At 41.3% G+C, this 17,680-nt stretch overlaps 1 protein-coding gene across 1 annotated transcript in view; it reads left to right on the forward strand.

Annotated features, from left to right (window-relative positions):
* Positions 1 to 17,680, forward strand: part of DOK4 (docking protein 4) — a 141,408-nt gene that overhangs the window by 19,953 nt on the left and 103,775 nt on the right. Inside the window, exon 2 of the mRNA XM_053702775.1 lies at positions 6,485 to 6,592. Coding sequence (XP_053558750.1) covers positions 6,485 to 6,592 — 108 coding nt within the window. The remainder of the gene's footprint in view (positions 1 to 6,484; positions 6,593 to 17,680) is intronic.

The raw sequence follows: 17,680 nt of genomic DNA on the forward strand, positions 1-17,680 counted from the left end.
TTCTTCTTTTGTTTTTGTTGTTTTTTTTTTTTTTTACCATCTTTCTTGTGTTTGCCTTTTTGTTACTGGGCATTCTCTTACTATTTAGCCTTACTTGTGTCTTATTATATTTCATCAATAATCAGTCAGTGTGTTAATTTTCTTCCTAATTGGAAAGAGTCCACAGCTGCATTCATTACTTTTGGGAAAATAAGAACCTGACCACCAGGAGGAGGCAAAGACACCCCAGCCAAAGGCTTAAATACTCCTCCCTCATCCCACAGTCATTCTTTGCCTTTCGTCCCAGGAGGTTGGCAGAGAAATGTCAGAAGTTGTTTTGTCTCTTATGGAGGGTACTACTCTTCGCAATTGGACAGGAGTTTTAAGTAGCCCTATAAGCTTCTCAGTGAGGGTCTGGGTGAAAGTTAGAGTCGGAAGATGCAGAGGGAGCTTCCCTTTGTGACACCATCCCGACTCATATCAACAGCTCCTACAACAATCGGCGTTGACGAGTTTCGCAGACTGCTTCTCTCAAGTCCATGTCAGGAGCAATGCTACGACCTGTCACACTTGAAGGGCCGTGTTCCTGTTCCACGGCGTAGATTCTGGTAGTAAGATCATTTCATTTTTTTATTACATGATGTTAACACAGAAGACAGGGTCACAGTGTGGCACCTTTTATCTTTATAGAATCAAGGGTTAATATCTCCTTAGGGGGATTATTGAACAGGGGGGAATAATAATTTTATATGTTTATTTGATTTTATGCTGCTTTATGTGTGAGAGCTTATGGGCTCTTAGGCTGTTATGGAATATGCAGGTTTCACTTTCACTTTGAGAGCCATGCAGCTTACAAGCTTGGCGCGCTTTCTCTCGTAGCAGGGACGGTCCTGCATTGTGCACTATGTGATTCATTCCCTCTTTTGTGACTATCAGAGAGGAGTCATACATCTCTGTACTGTCTGGGTCATAGGAGGTGGTGAGTGCCCCAGCCATTGGGGTATAGAGGTGCCGTTATTTTATAGAGGATGTTTTATCTCTCTAGTTCTCCGGTTATTGCACTAGTGATGGAGGATTCGGTTTCTTTAGAGGGCACTCCCTCTATTCCTAAATAGCAATTCCTGTTTATATGGTGAGGAGGCCCTAGTCCCCCTCTCAATTATGTTCCATATGCCTTGATAATATGATAATATCAGACATGTTTGATATCACGGAGCCTTCCACCTCTGAGGAGTTGTCGTTCAGTGAGGTGCGTACCCTACATGGTCATCTCTATACACATGCAGTTTTCCCGTAGCATTGCTCATTCTCCATCTGGAGGGGTCCTTTTTTTCTCAAGACTTTACTATGCAGTTCAGACGGCGGTGTCTGCGGCCTTAATGCTTTACCTTGCCCTGCTAAGCGCAAGCGAAAGGTTACATATTGCACTCCTTCCCAGAGTACATCAAATAATTTTTGGATTTAACTGATAGGGTTATCCGAGTATAAAGTTCTTTCTTAGACTTCAGAGTATGACCTTTCTGGGTCAGAGTCTGCTGCCTCTCAACCTCCAGCTGCGGAGGAACCAGACTTTAGTTTTAGGAATTTGCGCTTCTTCTAAAGGAAGTTTTGGGCGAATTCAGGGGTTCCAGAGGTCATAGTGCCTGATAAACCTTTATTTCCTAAATTGAATACAGTTTGAGGACAGGGTGGTGCCTTCCCTTTCCTGCTCCTGTTGTCCCTGGTATTCCACCTTGGACTGTACAGTTCCCTGCGGGTGCGACTGTCCCTGAGTGTTGTGCCTTTCATTACAGAATTGCGCGCCTTCGAGTGTTACTCAGACATGGTTTTTTTTTTTATTGAATGACTATCCTTATCGGATACGGGAATACTCAGTCTGCTCTTCGAATGGTGCACCTCATTAGACATGTGGGGATGATGTAATCTCCTGATTGTCCATGTATTGAGATCTTTCCCAGTTTTTTTGGGAAGATCAGGGCTCCGTTTGGCTGGTCCTGCGGTAGGCCTGTTTCTTCTTGGGTGTTACCCTATGGGTTGCCTTGTATTTTATTTTCATCCGATAGGATGTCCTGTCTGTTTTCCTTCTTCCCCTCTGAGGGAGGATTTAGGCGGCTTGACGGTTAGGACCCTGATTGCAGGCTGGTCCTGTTTGGGTTCAGTTCTGTCTGGTAGCTGTTCGGACAAGTGGCGCCGCTCTGCTTGGCTGGTCCTGTAGAGGCGCTGAGTGCTTATGTTATCCTCTGTGTTCAACTAAGCATTCTAGAGGACCGGTGGGTCCATGAGCCAGGAAGGATTGTCTCAGTCCTTATAGCCTTCAATTTGAATGATTGGATCAGTGGAGTTCCGCTGCATCTCTCTCTCTTGTGTCTGGGGTTGTCAGACCCATGTAGTGGAGGGTTGGTGGGCTTGCGCCCTCTTGCCGCCGAGTTGGGCGGTTTGGCCTTTTTTCTTTTGAGGCCCTGGGAATTGTCCTTCTGGACTTTGTTCTCAGCAGCTATTAGTTTATTCGGTAGTTCAGCTGCCTTGCAGCGGATGGGTTGCAGAATGTGACCAGCTGCAGCTATTGCATATTGACGGTGTACTGTCTAGCTGTTTTTATGAGACCTTTTGGTCTTTCTCTGTTGTCTCCATGTGAGTTAGGTCTCCTTTCAGGGACCTGGGTTACCCTCCAGGATATGGTCGTTCCCTGTTAGGGGCACTGGGTGTGGTCTCCTTAGGCTTTGCTCAGTACTGGGGATGCTGTGCGTCCTTTTCTCTTTATGATCCTCTGATTGTATGGAGGTGATGTGGAGACCAGCCTTTTGGCCTCGGGTTTCCCCTTGCTTGTTGTCCTGCGGCTGTTTGAGAGTCTATGGGCTCTAGTGTCGTTGTACGGGTTTTAACGCTCCTTTGGAGCATTGGACTTTGGCAAGGGGTGGTCTCTTCTTTGGGTCGGGACTTGCGAGTTATCTTGTTATCCGGGTTGATCTGGATATTGCATTGATATCTCCCTGTGGTCTGTTTTTTTATGTCAGATGAGGTGTTAAGTTCTCGGATATTGTTTGTTTAAACAATTGGGGACTCGGATCTGTTTTCTCCCTGGTGCTTCCAGTTGCTGAGGCTTCGCTCAGTGTTTTCCTTTGTTGAGTTGTTGCCGGACCTTTTGGCTCTAGGGCTGGTTCTGGGTTCCCCAGTTCCTGGGATCTTGGGCTATGTCCTTTTCCTTGGACTAATTGATCTGGTCACGGTTGGCCAGGTTGTCTGAGTGCTGATGCTCATTAGGTTTGATTACACCTTTATGGTCGGTTTTCCTTGGTCAGCTTGCTGTGGTAACCGTATGGATTCACTGCTCTGCAGGTGAATGGGTTTGCAGTGTCTCTGCTGCAGTTATTGCACATTGGATGTGTGTTAGCAATCTAATTCCTAAGGGGGATTCCTTCCAAGTTCATCGGCGTTGGAGATTGATCTCTCCTTTAGCCTGTGGCTTTGTGTCTTATGGGCAGGTGCTCTGTTTTTTTGGCCCGATCCCTTTCATTAGGGTGGGGGGCTTATTCTCCTCCTCCTTATGGAGGTGTGGTCCCTTTTCTTAGGGATTCTCTTGGATTCAGGAGGTTGGAACTGAGAGTTAACCTTTCAGAGATGGTGTTTTTCTCTGGGTTGTTACATTCCATATGGAGTCTTGCTGGCTCCATGTCGAGACTATGGTGGGCCTTTTGTTAGATTCCTTTGGGTCTGAGGCCTTGTCGTCTGTTTCTAAGGAGTCGGGCACCCGTGCTCTGTTGGGATGGCTGTGGCCATTCTTCCGCTCGTTTTTGAGCTGGTGTTGGGGTTTTGTTTCCCTGTTTTCAAGACCTACCAATGCTTGGCCGGCCTGGTTAGGAGTGGGTTCTGAGATGCTCTGTCATCTTCAGGATCTAGGTTGGCATTGTAGCTAGCCCCCTGGGTTTTCAAGCTGAGGGTCCTGGCTTACCATTCACTTTCCGGGTTCTGGGTGTAACCTCTCTCTCTCTTGGGGGTGCAGTGGGTCTTGTTGAGGTTATGGGCTTCCCCTTTTGGAGCCCTGTGTGTAGGTCTAGCGGCTTTGATTGCCTAGAGTGTGCCCTCTGTCTGGGAGTTCTACTTTTGCAATCTGTTCTCTTGCTGGCCGCTTTTTACTTCTCAGCAAGTATTCTTATGTGTCATCCTAATGATGGCTGCGTGTTCTTGACTCAGGGTTTTTTGTCTGGGTCTGTTACACATTCTTTTTTTTTGTCTGAATATGATAGTATTCTTAGTTCTGACGATGTGAGGACTCCGTCTTCAGTTGCCTTTCGGTGCTTTTGCACGATGTTGAGAGAGAGGTTTCTCTGTTTCGAGGCCCGGTCCTAAACCTCTGGTTTCTGCTTGGTCTGGGCGTAGCCTCCCCTTCCCTTGTCTGTCAGGACCCATTTTGGTCTTTGTGAGCTGGGCTCGCTATTGGGGGTTTTCCTTTTATGGATTTTGTGGTGACTTTTCGGTTCCCCTTTGGTTCTTCCTTGCCTTATCCATTGGGGGGTTTAGGCTGGTGTTCCCCTCATTAGTGAGGGGTGAGGGACCGCCTGTTGGGCGACGTTGTCTCCTGGAGGACTGTTGGCTCAGTTGAGTCCGATTTTGCGGTCTCTAGCTAGGATTCTGGACTATCTGTGGGTCAGTGCCCTTGGGGCCTTTTCTTTTCAAAGTTTTCTCGGCTTCGGACGAAGCAGGGTTTTTGTTGGGTAGTGGTTTCTGGCTTGGTGCCCTCAGAATGGGCCGCTTATTGTACCCTCCCGTTTTGGTATTCAGTGTCCTCTTTAGCTTGGGTATTGTTTTCCCAAAAGTAATGAATGTAGCTGTGGACTCTTTCCAATTAGGAAGAAAAACATAAATTATGCTTACCTGATAATTTCCTTTTCTTCCGTTGGAAAGAGTCCACAGCTCCCCACCCTTTTTCTACATGGGGCGTCTTTTTATTCTTCTGGCACCTTTTTTCACCCTGATATTTCTTCTACTGTTCCTTGTTCCTCGGCAGAATGAGTGGGGGATGAGGGAAGAGGGAGGAGTATTTAAGCCTTTGGCTGGGGTGTCTTTGCCTCCTCCTGGTGGCCAGGTTCTTATTTTCCCAAAAGTAATGAATGCAGCTGTGGACTCTTTCCAATGGCAGAAAAAGAAATGATCAGGTAAGCATAATTTATGTTTTTCAGTGTATACATTTTTGTCATCATTATGTAGCACCATCAATGTATAGGCACCCATCATCATTATACAGGGCAACCTGTTCTGTTTTACAGTGTATGAACCCTCTACATCATTATACAGTGCAGCATATATGTTATCAGTGTATATGTACTCTGCATTAATAATACAGTGCAACATGTTTATTAGTGTATAGACTCCCAGCATTATTATATAGTGCAGTGTGTTGTATTAATACGTATATAAATGCTCATTATCATCACTATATAGTGACACAAGTGTGATCTGTACTGGTCCCTTGGCCAAAACCTGTCAGTACTCCACTGCAAGTTAAAGTGATTTATTGTAGCATATGCAGCTTCTGAGAACTTGCAGTCAGAAATGTAAGATGCAATATCTGCTTCTTATGCTAGGTGCCAGAGATAAAACACCTCAAACTTGTTTGGGTGATTGACAGGCCCTGCTCTCATGCAATTAGTTGTCCAAGATCAGGAGGCTAGACTGAACAACAGAGCTCTTATGCAGTCTTAAATTTACCCAAGTGGTGATTGCGGTTGGACAGGTTCTTTGCTTGAGAACATATCCGCCTACAGCTTTATACATTTTCTTGTTAGTCATGCTATTATCAGTCTAGGTGTAATGGTTGTAAAGAAAAGAGGTCAATCTGTCTCCAGGTTCATGTGTTTTGTATATTGTCACCACTGTTTGATTCATTATGCAGAGCCACCACTGATTTGCTATGTTGTGCAGAGCCACCACTTTCATATATTATTATGTCATGCATAAATGAATCATTATAACTATGACAGGTTTAATAAATCAGATTAACAGTCCAGTTTTATGTAGTATTTAAAATCTATTTTCTGTTTTATAGATAAAATAGTTATCTATATCTGCTTAACACATCACTAGAGCATTTTGTTAAGAAGCAGCAATGGCAGGATATATTATTTGTACGGGAAGGGGGGCATAGCAAAAATGTGTCTTCGCATGTATAACCAAATATCATGTTATTTTTTCAAATGCTCTGCAATTAAAGTAACCTACTTAGTTCCACAATGGGATTATCTGTCCTAAGAGACACGCACTGATGTCTTTCTGTATTAAAAATGATCTTCTTATACATTTTATTTGTGTAATTTTGTTATTACTTATATTAAAAGTTAAGTTTTACTGCCCAATTCTCCATTCCTTAGTTTTACATTACGCAACATATTGTGAGTTCAAGCAAAGGATCGTCTCTCTCTTTTTAAGATCACCAATCCATAAATTTCTCATCACCAATCCATAAATCTTTGTACCTCCTTTTAACTCTGATGTTGTTTTTTGGCTCTAGATTTACCGGCGCTGCTGGCTGGTGCTGAGAAAATCATCCAGTAAAGGTCCCTGGAGACTGGAAAAATACCCAGATGAGAGGTCTGTGCTTCTTCGGACATCCCCTAAGGTGAGAAAATAGAGGTATCTGTTAACACAAATATTTTAGGTTGGTGGAGGGCAAGATAAACAGAGGGAGAGGTTAGTATAACTGCAGCTATAAGTAAGTAGAAATGACAGAACCCTGTGTAGTGCTTGCTGATTGGTGGCTACATTTAGCGCTACCCAGGTGCTGAACCAAAAATGGTCCGGTTCCTAAGCTTATATTCCTGCTTTTCAAATAGAGATACCAAGAGAACGGGAAAAAAATTATAATAGAAGTAAATTAGAAAGTTGCTTAAAATTGCATGCTCTATCTGAATCAGGAAAGAAAACATTAGGGTTTCATATCCCTTTAAGGGGCAACTCATTTTACAGTACACTATCCCTTTAAACATACTATCCATCAAGTAAAAGCACACTGGGCAGTATAACTGCCAGTATGGTAAAACAACATGGCCACTATTCAGATTTTTTTTTTTTTATAAGGGACATGAAACACATTTTTATTTCATGATTTAGATAGAGCATGCAATTTTAAGCAACTTTCCAATTTATGTATATTATCTAATTTGCTTTGTTCTCTTGGTATCCTTGTTGCACTACTTGGAGCTAGCTACTGATTGGTGACTGCAGATATGTCTCTCTTCATTGGTTTATTGATGTGTTCAGCTATCACTCCCAGTAGTGCATTGCTGCTCCTTCAACAAAGGATACAAAAGAATGAAGCAAATGTGATTATAGAAGTAAATTGGAAAGTTTTTTAAAATGCCATGTTCTATCTGAATCATGAAAGAAAAAATTGGTTTCATGTCCCTTTTTAACCTCTTCACTGCTGAGGCATTACAGAATTACACAAAAATTGTGCAATTACACAAAACGTTCTACTTTTTACTTTCAAATCAAGTCTTACTATGTATTGTGTTTGGCAACACAGGGAATACCTCACCCCCTTATGTTCTATATGTCTATGACTCTTTCAATCATTTGCTATCTAAAGGGGCATTAGACCCCTCATTTGAAAATGAGTAATTACCTCTTTAAAGCTTCCAGCATTTTGTGTTATGTTTGCTGTATTTAGAGGGTAGCAGCTCTGCCCCATACAGTAAATACATTAGGTGAGTGTTAGTGTAAATTATATGGACTATAATAACAGCACTTTAAGAACTACAGCAGATTTTTGCCATTTTTACGGTGATCACTTATATCTTACAGGAGCATGAGACCAGGGCCAGTGCTAGGATTTTTGGCCACATAGGCAAGGATACATTTTGCCGCCACCCCACCAGATTACATACCATCCTACTGCCAGTTAAAGAGATATGAAAACCAAATAAAAAGCACATATTTAAGCACACACATACATATTTACACATGCACACACACATATATACTTACACATACAATCACACACACATATATATTTACACACACACATTTACACCCATACAATTACACACACATATTTACACACACACATATACACATACAATTACACACACATATTCACACACACACATACAATTACACACATATTCACACACACACATATACACATACAATTACACACACACACATACAATTACACACATATGCACATATTTACACACACACACACACATATACACATATATTTACACATACATATTTACACACACATATTTACACATACACACATTTACACACACACATATACACATACAATTACACACACATATTCACAAACACACATATACACATACAATTACACACACACACACATACAATTACACATATATGCACATATTTACACACACACACATGCACACATATTTACGCACACATATTTACGCACACATATTTACACACACATATTTACACACACATATTTACACATACACACATACACATATATTTACACTCACACACACACCCCTTTATACACACAAACAGATGCATGCACATATTCATAAACACATTTAGAGAAGGGCACTAGGACCATGTTACTAATTAGAAGGTACAACTTACTTTCAGCACCAGCAGCAATCATGTTGGAATTGGATGCTATAGTTTGACCCTGCTTATCAGACAGGTCCCTGACTGACAATCTGTGTCTGACAAACTCTTAAGTAATCACAGTACAGACAGTGAACGCAACTATAAAACTCCTGTGTCCAGCACACAGCAACTGCAACACTGAGAGCAGTTGCTGCTTGCTGCTGGACACAGGCGTTTTAAAGCTGCCTGCGTTTTAGGTTTGTTTTTTTCTTCATAGACAAACAACTTTATAGGGTTATTTGGGTAGTAATATCTATAAATAAATATGAATATTTGTAATTCAAGTTTGATTGCATTAACTTTATTACAACATTTGAAGATTTTCTCTGCTGTGTTATATCCTTCTCTGAGATAACAACCACAAAGCCCTCAATTTCCTGAGATTACCGGATAGCTGTTGCTAAAATATTCTAGTACTGCTTATAATTACACATGTATTCTAGTTTAAATAGACTGCAAAGGGAACATTAATTAATAAACTGTTCTCAAATTCAAAGCCATAACTTAAAAAGAAATAAAACCACAATCCATCTATTATGTGGTTATGTTCACCTATTTGACAGCTTTAATAAGCAAACTTAGACACTACTCAATTATATCTCACTGGACAGAAAATGATCAAATCAGTCTCAGAAGACAAGTAATCTATTTTATAATACCTCATACCTGCAACTATCAGCATGCATAGATCTCCTTGAGTCTGACTAAACTGCACAAAATTGTCGGGTTTAGTTCAGGCTCAGCAGACACTGCCCTGGCTGCAGCGGCCACCCTCAGATCATGATAACTGATCTGACCATAACACATAGTCAGTGACTGACAGTCACTCACTGTGTGTCAGATTTTACCCAACTGATCTGGAGAACAACTATGCCGCCATCCTCAGAGACACACTGCCCACACTATAAACTCCTCTACTTGAAGTTGTGTTTCTTCAATGCCGGCAGCCAGGCAGATCTGGCACCTCCTTGCTGGAGGTGCCCTAAGGCGGCTGCCTTGACTGCCTTACACAAGTGCCGGCCCTGCATGAGACCCCTTATTTAATTGAAGAGTCTATTTCAAAGCCCTCCCCCTGCCCTGAGTTAGCTTAGTGAGAGAATTTCCTAGTTGCCTGTGATGTCACCAAGTGTCCCACCCTCAGCAGGCAAATCAGTAAGGACACTGCAGTTTCATTCCCCACCTGCAACATGGGAGGTGGATTCCTCAGGAAGGAGGCCCCTCCATGAGTTCAACTTGTTGTCCATACTTTTCTTTGTGTGGAGGATAACATTTAATATTGTCCTCTCCACTGAAGAGGTTAATGGGACACAAAACCCCACATTTTTCTTGATCATGATTCAAACAGCACATACAATTTTAAAAAAAGTACCCAATTTACTTTTAAAATCGAATTTACTTTGTTCTGATGGTTTTTTTTTGTCAAAGAGAATACCTAGGCAGCATCCACATGCATGTAGTGTAAGTTTTTTTAAATTGAACACTATATCTGAATCATGAAAGGAAAAAAAATGGATTTCATGTCCCTTTAATGACAACCAGTAACGAGATTAATTAAAAAAAAATTATACATTGTTTTGCCGGCCCTGGCCTGCTTGAAAAACCTCTTAAATGTTGTTTTCTTACCTCCTTTGCTGTGGCCAATTAGATATAAGGAAGCTCCTTCAAACGTCAAGCAAACACTAAGGGCCAGATTATGAGTGGAGCGCTAATAGTTACACGCAAGCGATAATGGGTTTATCGTGAGTGTTTGCGCTTGTCAGGTTTACCGCTTGTATTACACGTTGAAAGACATCACGATTTACGCTAGAATGATTACAGCGTCCTCATAGATCTGGTTAACTGTTTTCGCAAAACAAAAAAGTCACAAAACACACAAAAAATACACTACAAAGTACAGTTACACTCCTAATAACATCATCTAATAAAAGTTATTCAAAGAAAATATTGCACACAAAAGTTATAAGGACTCAAAGATATGAGGTCTCAGGTGTTAGAAAAAAAAGCAGGCAGTCTTGCCCAGTTGTGGACACTGTTATGTCTTTTTCTGTACCGAATCAAATTGAGGTATCACAGAGCACTGGCAATGTAAATACTAATATATGTAAAGAGAAGGAGACTTCTTTGAGTGTTGAAAATTTGGTATACAATATTTCAGATCATGAATTAAAGGGACAGTCTACACCAGAATTTATATTGTTTTAAAAGATAGATAATCCCTTTATTACCCATTTCCCAGTTTTGCATAACTAACACAGTTATAATAATATACTTTTAACCTCTGTGATTATCTTGTATCTAAGCCTCTGCAAACTGCCCCTTTTTTCTGTTCTTTTGACAGACTTGCAGTCTAGCCAATCAGTGCCTGCTCCCAGATAACTTCTCGTGCACGAGCACAGTGTTATCTATATGAAATACGTGAACTAACACCCTCTAGTGGTGAAAAACTGTTAAAATGCAATCTGAAAGAGGTGGCTTCAAGGTCTAAGAAATTAGCATATGAACCTCCTAGGTTAAGCTTTCAACTAAGAATACCAAGAGAACAAAGCAAAATTGGTGATAAAAGTAAATTGGAAAATTGTTTAAAATGACATGCTCTATCTGAATCATGAAAGTTTATTTTGGCCTAGACTGTCCCTTTAAGTGTGAATGATTTAGCACTGTTGAATAAAGGTTTGTCTTTTTCAGTTTCTAGTAAGGTTTATGAGTTTGAATTAAATAAAGATTTACACAACTTATTTAGAAAAATTAAGCTTAAAGCTTATTTTGGCACTATTTTACCAAGTACAGCTACACAAGACACTTTTGATCACGGTTTTAATAACCCTAACAAATATGGAATTAAAAATAAGAGTAATTTCACTCCCCCCCCACACTGTTTCACATAGCATATCCACATATACAGCATTGGTTCAGCAAGACATTAACAATGCCCTACGGATGAATAAGAAATGCACAGTTGGAACCCATGGTAGCATTTCTAGACATGATAGATAGGCTTTAAATAAGCTGAAAAGCAATACCAATATTACCATTAAGGAGGCCGATAAAGGCAGTGCTATTGTAATTATGAACAATACAGATTATGTACAAGAAATGTTAAAGCAATTGCAAGATGCTCAGATATACCAGAAACTAGATGCAGATCCAACTTACAAAATAAAAAAGGAAATTGAATATATAACTATGAGGGCTGTGAAAAGAGGTATTATCACAGATACATTCAGAAATTGCCTTTTGGTGCAACATTCAATTAGGCCTGTTATATATACATTACCAAAAATACACAAAAATGCCACTAGACCACCGGGTAAGCCTATAGTGGCTGGTATGAATTCATTTTTTTCTAAAATTGCTAATTTCTAATGACACGATGAGTCCACGGATCATCTAATTACTATTAGGAATGTCACTCCTGCACAGCAGGAGGCAGCAAAGAACACCACAGCAAAGCTGTTAAATATCACCTCCCTTTCCTCAAACCACAGTCATTCTCTTTGCCTACGTTTGAGCAAGGAAGTGGTTAAGTTAGGCGTTAGAAAAGGTTCTTAAAGCAAGATTTTATTATTTTTTTAAGTAGTGCAAGATTGTGCGGCTTTGTCCTAGGGTGTAGCCGTAGTCCATATCAGTCTCTTCAGTAGAGCAGTGGTGGCTTTCAAGCAGTGGGAACTTGTGGGATATAATTCTCACTGCACCTCCCATGTAGTTAATGCTGCCCTAATACTGAAAGCCGGAGTAAGATTACTCAGTCTTTATCTCTTTTTCCACAGGTCCATGTGAGGGAGAAGACCTCTCAAACCTAGTGAGCTGCCTTGCTGCCTAGCAGATTTATGAGGTAAGTGCTGACTTTATTTTTTCTGGGAAACTCAGGAAAAATTGGGCACTTTAGAGCAGCCAGACGTTTCACCTGGGGGAGTGGGAACTCCATCCGGAAGTATTTTCCAGTCTGATTCTCAAATGGGGTCAGCCGGAATTGGGGTCAGCCGGAATTGGAGGGTCAAGGGACCCTCAGGCTGTACTGATAGACGCCCTGGTGGTACCTTGGAATTTCAGTCTCGCATACCTATTTCCTCCGTTCGCTCTTCTGCCTCTGGTCATTGCTCGAATCAAGCAGGAGAGGGCGTCGGTGATCCTCATTGCACCGGCGTGACCTCGCAGGATTTGGTATGCAGATCTGGTGGACATGTCATCTCTTCCACTTTGGAGACTCCCGTTGAGGAAGGACCTTCTACTTCAGGGGCCCTTCCTTCACCCAAATCTAGTTTCTCTGAAACTGACTGCTTGGAGATTGAACGCTTAATTCTGTCCAAGCATGGATTTTCGGAATCGGTCATTAAGACCATGATTCAGGCTTGTAAACCTGTGACTAGAAAGATTTACCACAAGATATGGTGTAAATATCTATATTGGTGTGAATCCAAGGGTTGGAGTAGAGTTAGGATTCCTAGAATTCTGTCCTTTCTCCAAGATGGTTTGGAGAAGGATTTATCGGCAAGTTCCCTAAAGGGGCAAATATCTGCCTTGTCTATTTTGTTACATAAACATCTGGCGGACGTCCCAGACGTACTATTGTTTTGTCAGGCCTGTGTTCAAGCCAGTTTCTTCTCCCTGGAGTCTTAATTTAGTGCTTAAGGTTCTTCAAGGGGCTCCGTTTGAGCCTATGCATTCCTTAGATATTAAGTTGTTATCTTGGAAAGTTTTGTTTCTTGTTGCTATCTCATCTGCTCGTAGAGTGTCAGAACTCTCAGCATTACAGTATGAATCTCCTTACCTTATTTTTCATTCGGATAAGGTAGTTTTGCGTACTAAGTTAGGTTTTCTCCCTAAAGTAGTTTCAGATTGGAACAATAATCAGGATATTGTTGTTCCTTCCTTGTGTCCTAATCCTCCTTCTCAGAAGGAATGGCTTCTGCACAATCTGGACGTGGTGCGTGCACTAAAATTCTATTTGCAGGCGTCTAAGGATTTTCGTCAGTCTTCTGCTCTGTTTGTGGTATTCTCTGGGAAACATAAGGGGCAGAAAGCTACGGCTACTTCTCTTTCTTTGTGGCTGAAGAGTATCATTAGGTTTGCTTATGAAACTGCTGGACAGCAGTCTCCTGAGAGAGTTACGGCTTATTATACGAGGGCTGTTTCCTCTTCCTGGGCATTCAAAAATGAAGCTTCTGTGGAACAGATTTGCAAGGCTGCAACTTGGTCCTCTCAACACTTTTTCAAAATGTTATAAATTTGACACTTTTGCCTCGGCTGAGGCCTCTTTTTGGAGAAAGGTTTTTCAAGCAGCGGTGCCTTCCATTTAGGTTCCCTGTCTTGTCCCTCCCTTATCATCTATGTACTTTAGCTTGGGTATTGATTCCCAATAGTAATTAGATGATCCGTGGACTCATCGTGTCATTAGAAAGAAAACTAAATTTATGCTTACCTGATAAATGTATTTATTTCTTGACACAATGAGTCCACGGCCCGCCCTGTTCTTTTTGGACAGGGTTTGTTGGTATGTTATAAACTTCAGACACCTCTGCACCTTGTTACTTCCTTTCTCTCCTTTGCTTCGGTCGAATGGCTGGGGTTGGAGGGAAGGGAGGTGATATTTAATCGCTTTGCTGTGGTGCTCTTTGCCGCCTCCTGCTGGGCAGGAGTGATATTCCCAATAGTAATTAGATGATCCGTGGACTCATCGTGTCAAGAAAGAAAGAAATTTATCAGGTAAGCATACATTTTTGTTTTCTTGATAAGGTGTTACAACCTTCAGTAACTAAAATCACTTCTTATCTAAAAGATACAAGTGACTTTTTGGAAAAACTGAATAACATGGATTTTGTAGGGGATAAATGTATTATTTATACCCTTGATGTATGTAGCTTATACACATCAGTTAAACATGTGAGTGGTACAACATCTGTACAGGCATTATTAAGAACTGAAGGTTTTTATGATGAGGATCAAATCAACTTCCTTATAGAACTTCTTGACATTATTCTGTATCAGAATTATTTTCTTTTTAAGGATACTTTCTATCAACAAAGAAAGGGCACTGCCATGGGCTCCAATGTCGCCCCTACATATGCCAATATATTTATGGGCAGCTGTGAGGAGCACTTTGTGTATCCTCACAAGCTGTTCATACGCTATGGTGCCTCCTGATGGAGGTATATAGACGATATTTTTGGCGTACGGAGGGGTGACATTGAGAGCCTATTATCGTTTGTAGATGATTTGAATGGATCAGTTTTGGGACTAAAATTCACATTGATGGCCAGTGAAGTTTCTGTTAACTTTTTAGATACGGTAGTTTACAAAGAAAGAGGTTTTCTTAAAACTGACCTCTATACTAAACCAACAGACAGGAATAGCCTACTCAGGTATGACAGCCATCATTCTCCAAATGTCTTTAAAGCTTTACCAAAAAATAATTTTCTCCTGTTAAGTGTAGTCAGTCCACGGGTCATCCATTACTTATGGGATTATAACTCCTCCCTAACAGGAAGTGCAAGAGGATCACCCAAGCAGAGCTGCTATATAGCTCCTCCCCTCTACGTCATATCCAGTCATTCTCTTGCACCTAACTAAAGATAGGACGTGTGAGAGGACTGTGGTGTGTTAAACTTAGTTTTTATTTCTTCAATCAAAAGTTTGTTATTTTAAACGGCACCGGAGTGTGTTGTTTGTTCTCAGGCAGCATTAGAAGAAGAATCTGCCTGAGTTTTCTATGCTCTTAGCGGTCGTAACTAAGATCCACTTGCTGTTCTCGGCCATTCTGAGGAGTGAGGTAACTTCAGAACAGGGGATAGCATGCAGGGCCCACCTGCAAGGAGGTATGTGCAGTAAATTATTTTCTAAGGAATGGAATTGACTGAGAAAATACTGCTAATACCGATGTAATGTAAGTGCAGCCTTAAATGCAGTAGTAGCGACTGGTATCAGGCTAAGTATGTATGTATACTCTGAGGTATTTCTGGGGAATGGAATTTCACTAAGAAAATACTGTCAATATTAAAGTAATATTTGAGCCTGCACTGCAGTGAAAGCGACTAGCAGCAGGCTTATTAATAACACTTCATAATTTTCAATTTTAAAACGTTTATTGGCATGTTAATCGTTTTTTCTGAGGTACTTGGTGATAAAACTTTATGGGCATGATTTTTACCACATGGCTGTCGTTTTTTTCTGCATAAAAACAGTTTACTGAGCTTCCCCACTGTTGTAATATGAGTGGGAGGGGCCTATTTTAGCGCTTTATTGCGCTGTAAAAATTTAGTCACAGTCTTCCTATTTCTTCCTCCATGATCCAGGACGTCTCTACAGAGCCCAGGGGTCTCCAAAACTAGTTTTGAGGGAGGTAATCAGTCACAGCAGACCTGTGACAGTGTGTTTGACTGTGATAAAAACGTTTATTATTTCAACTGTTATCCGTTTTGGGTATTAAGGGGTTAATCATCCTTTTGCTGGTGGGTGCAATCCTCTGCTAACTTTATACATTTTCTGTTAAAATTTGGTTGTTTTAACATATTTGGTTCATTGTTAATTCAACTGTGTCACATTTTTATGTTTCTTAAAGGCGCAGTAGCGTTTTTTATATAGCTTGTAAATTTATTTAAAAGTTTTTTCCAAGCTTGCTAGTGTTATTGCTAGTCTGTTTAAACATGTCTGACACAGATGAATCTGTTTGTTCACTATGTTTAAAGGCCAATGTGGAGCCCAATAGAAATTTGTGCACTCAATGTATAGATGTTACTTTGAATAAAAGTCAAACTTTATATGTTAAAAGAATATCACCAGACAACAAGGGGGAAGTTATGCCGACTAACTCTCCTCACGTGTCAGTACCTTCGCCTCCCGCTCAGGAGGTGCGTGATATTGTGGCGCCAAGTACATCAGAGCGGCCCATACAAATCACTTTGCAAGACATGGCTAATGTTATGACTGAAGTACTATCTAAATTGCCAGAATTAAGAGGTAAACGTGATCACTCTGGGGTAAGAACAGAGTGCGCTGATAATATTAGAGCCATGTCTGATACTGCGTCACAATTTGCAGAACATGAGGACGGAGAGCTTCATTCTGTGGGTGACGGATCTGATCCAAGTAAACTGGATTCAGAGATTTCAAATTTTAAATTTATGCTTGAGAACCTCCGTGTATTACTAGGGGAGGTATTAGCGGCTGTGAATGATTGTAACACGGTTGCAATTCCAGAGAAAGTATGTAGGCTGGATAAATATTTTGCGGTACCGGTGTGTACTGACGTTTTTCCTATACCTAAAAGGCTTACAGAAATTGTTAACAAGGAGTGGGATAGACCCGGTGTGCCCTTTTCACCCCCTCCTATATTTAGATAAATGTTTCCAATAGACGCCACCACACGGGACCTATGGCAGACGGTCCCTAAGGTAGAGGGAGCAGTTTCTACTCTGACTAAGCGCACCACTATCCCGGTGGAGGATAGCTGTGCTTTTTCAGATCCAAATGGATAAAAAGTTAGAGGGTTACCTTAAGAAAATGTTTGTTCAACAAGGTTTTATATTACAACCCCTTGCATGCATCGCGCCTGTCACTGCTGCGGCGGCATTCTGGTTTGAGTCTCTGGAAGAGACCCTTAGCACAGCTCCATTGGATGAGATTATGAACAAGCTTAAAGCCCTTAAGCTAGCTAATTCATTTATTTCTGATGCCGTAGTACACTTAACCAAACTTACGGCTAAGAACTCCGGATTCGCCATTCAAGCGTGCAGAGCGCTGTGGCTTAAATCCTGGTCAGCTGATGTGACTTCTAAATCTAAATTGCTTAATATTCCTTTCAAAGGGCAGACATTATTCGGGCCCGGCTTGAAAGAAATTATCGCTGACATTACTGGAGGTAAGGGCCATGCCCTGCCTCAAGACAGGGCCAAACCAAAGGCTAAACAGTCTAATTTTCGTGCCTTTCGTAACTTCAAAGCAGGAGCAGCATCAACTTCCTCTGCTCCAAAACAGGAAGGAACTGTTGCTCGCTACAGACAGGGCTGGAAACCTAACCAGTCCTGGAACAAGGGCAAGCAGGCCAGAAAACCTGCTGCTGCCCCTAAGACAGCATGAAGTGAGGGCC

This window comes from Bombina bombina, chromosome 1 (assembly GCF_027579735.1).
Source record: "Bombina bombina isolate aBomBom1 chromosome 1, aBomBom1.pri, whole genome shotgun sequence".
NCBI classification, from domain to species: domain Eukaryota; kingdom Metazoa; phylum Chordata; class Amphibia; order Anura; family Bombinatoridae; genus Bombina; species Bombina bombina.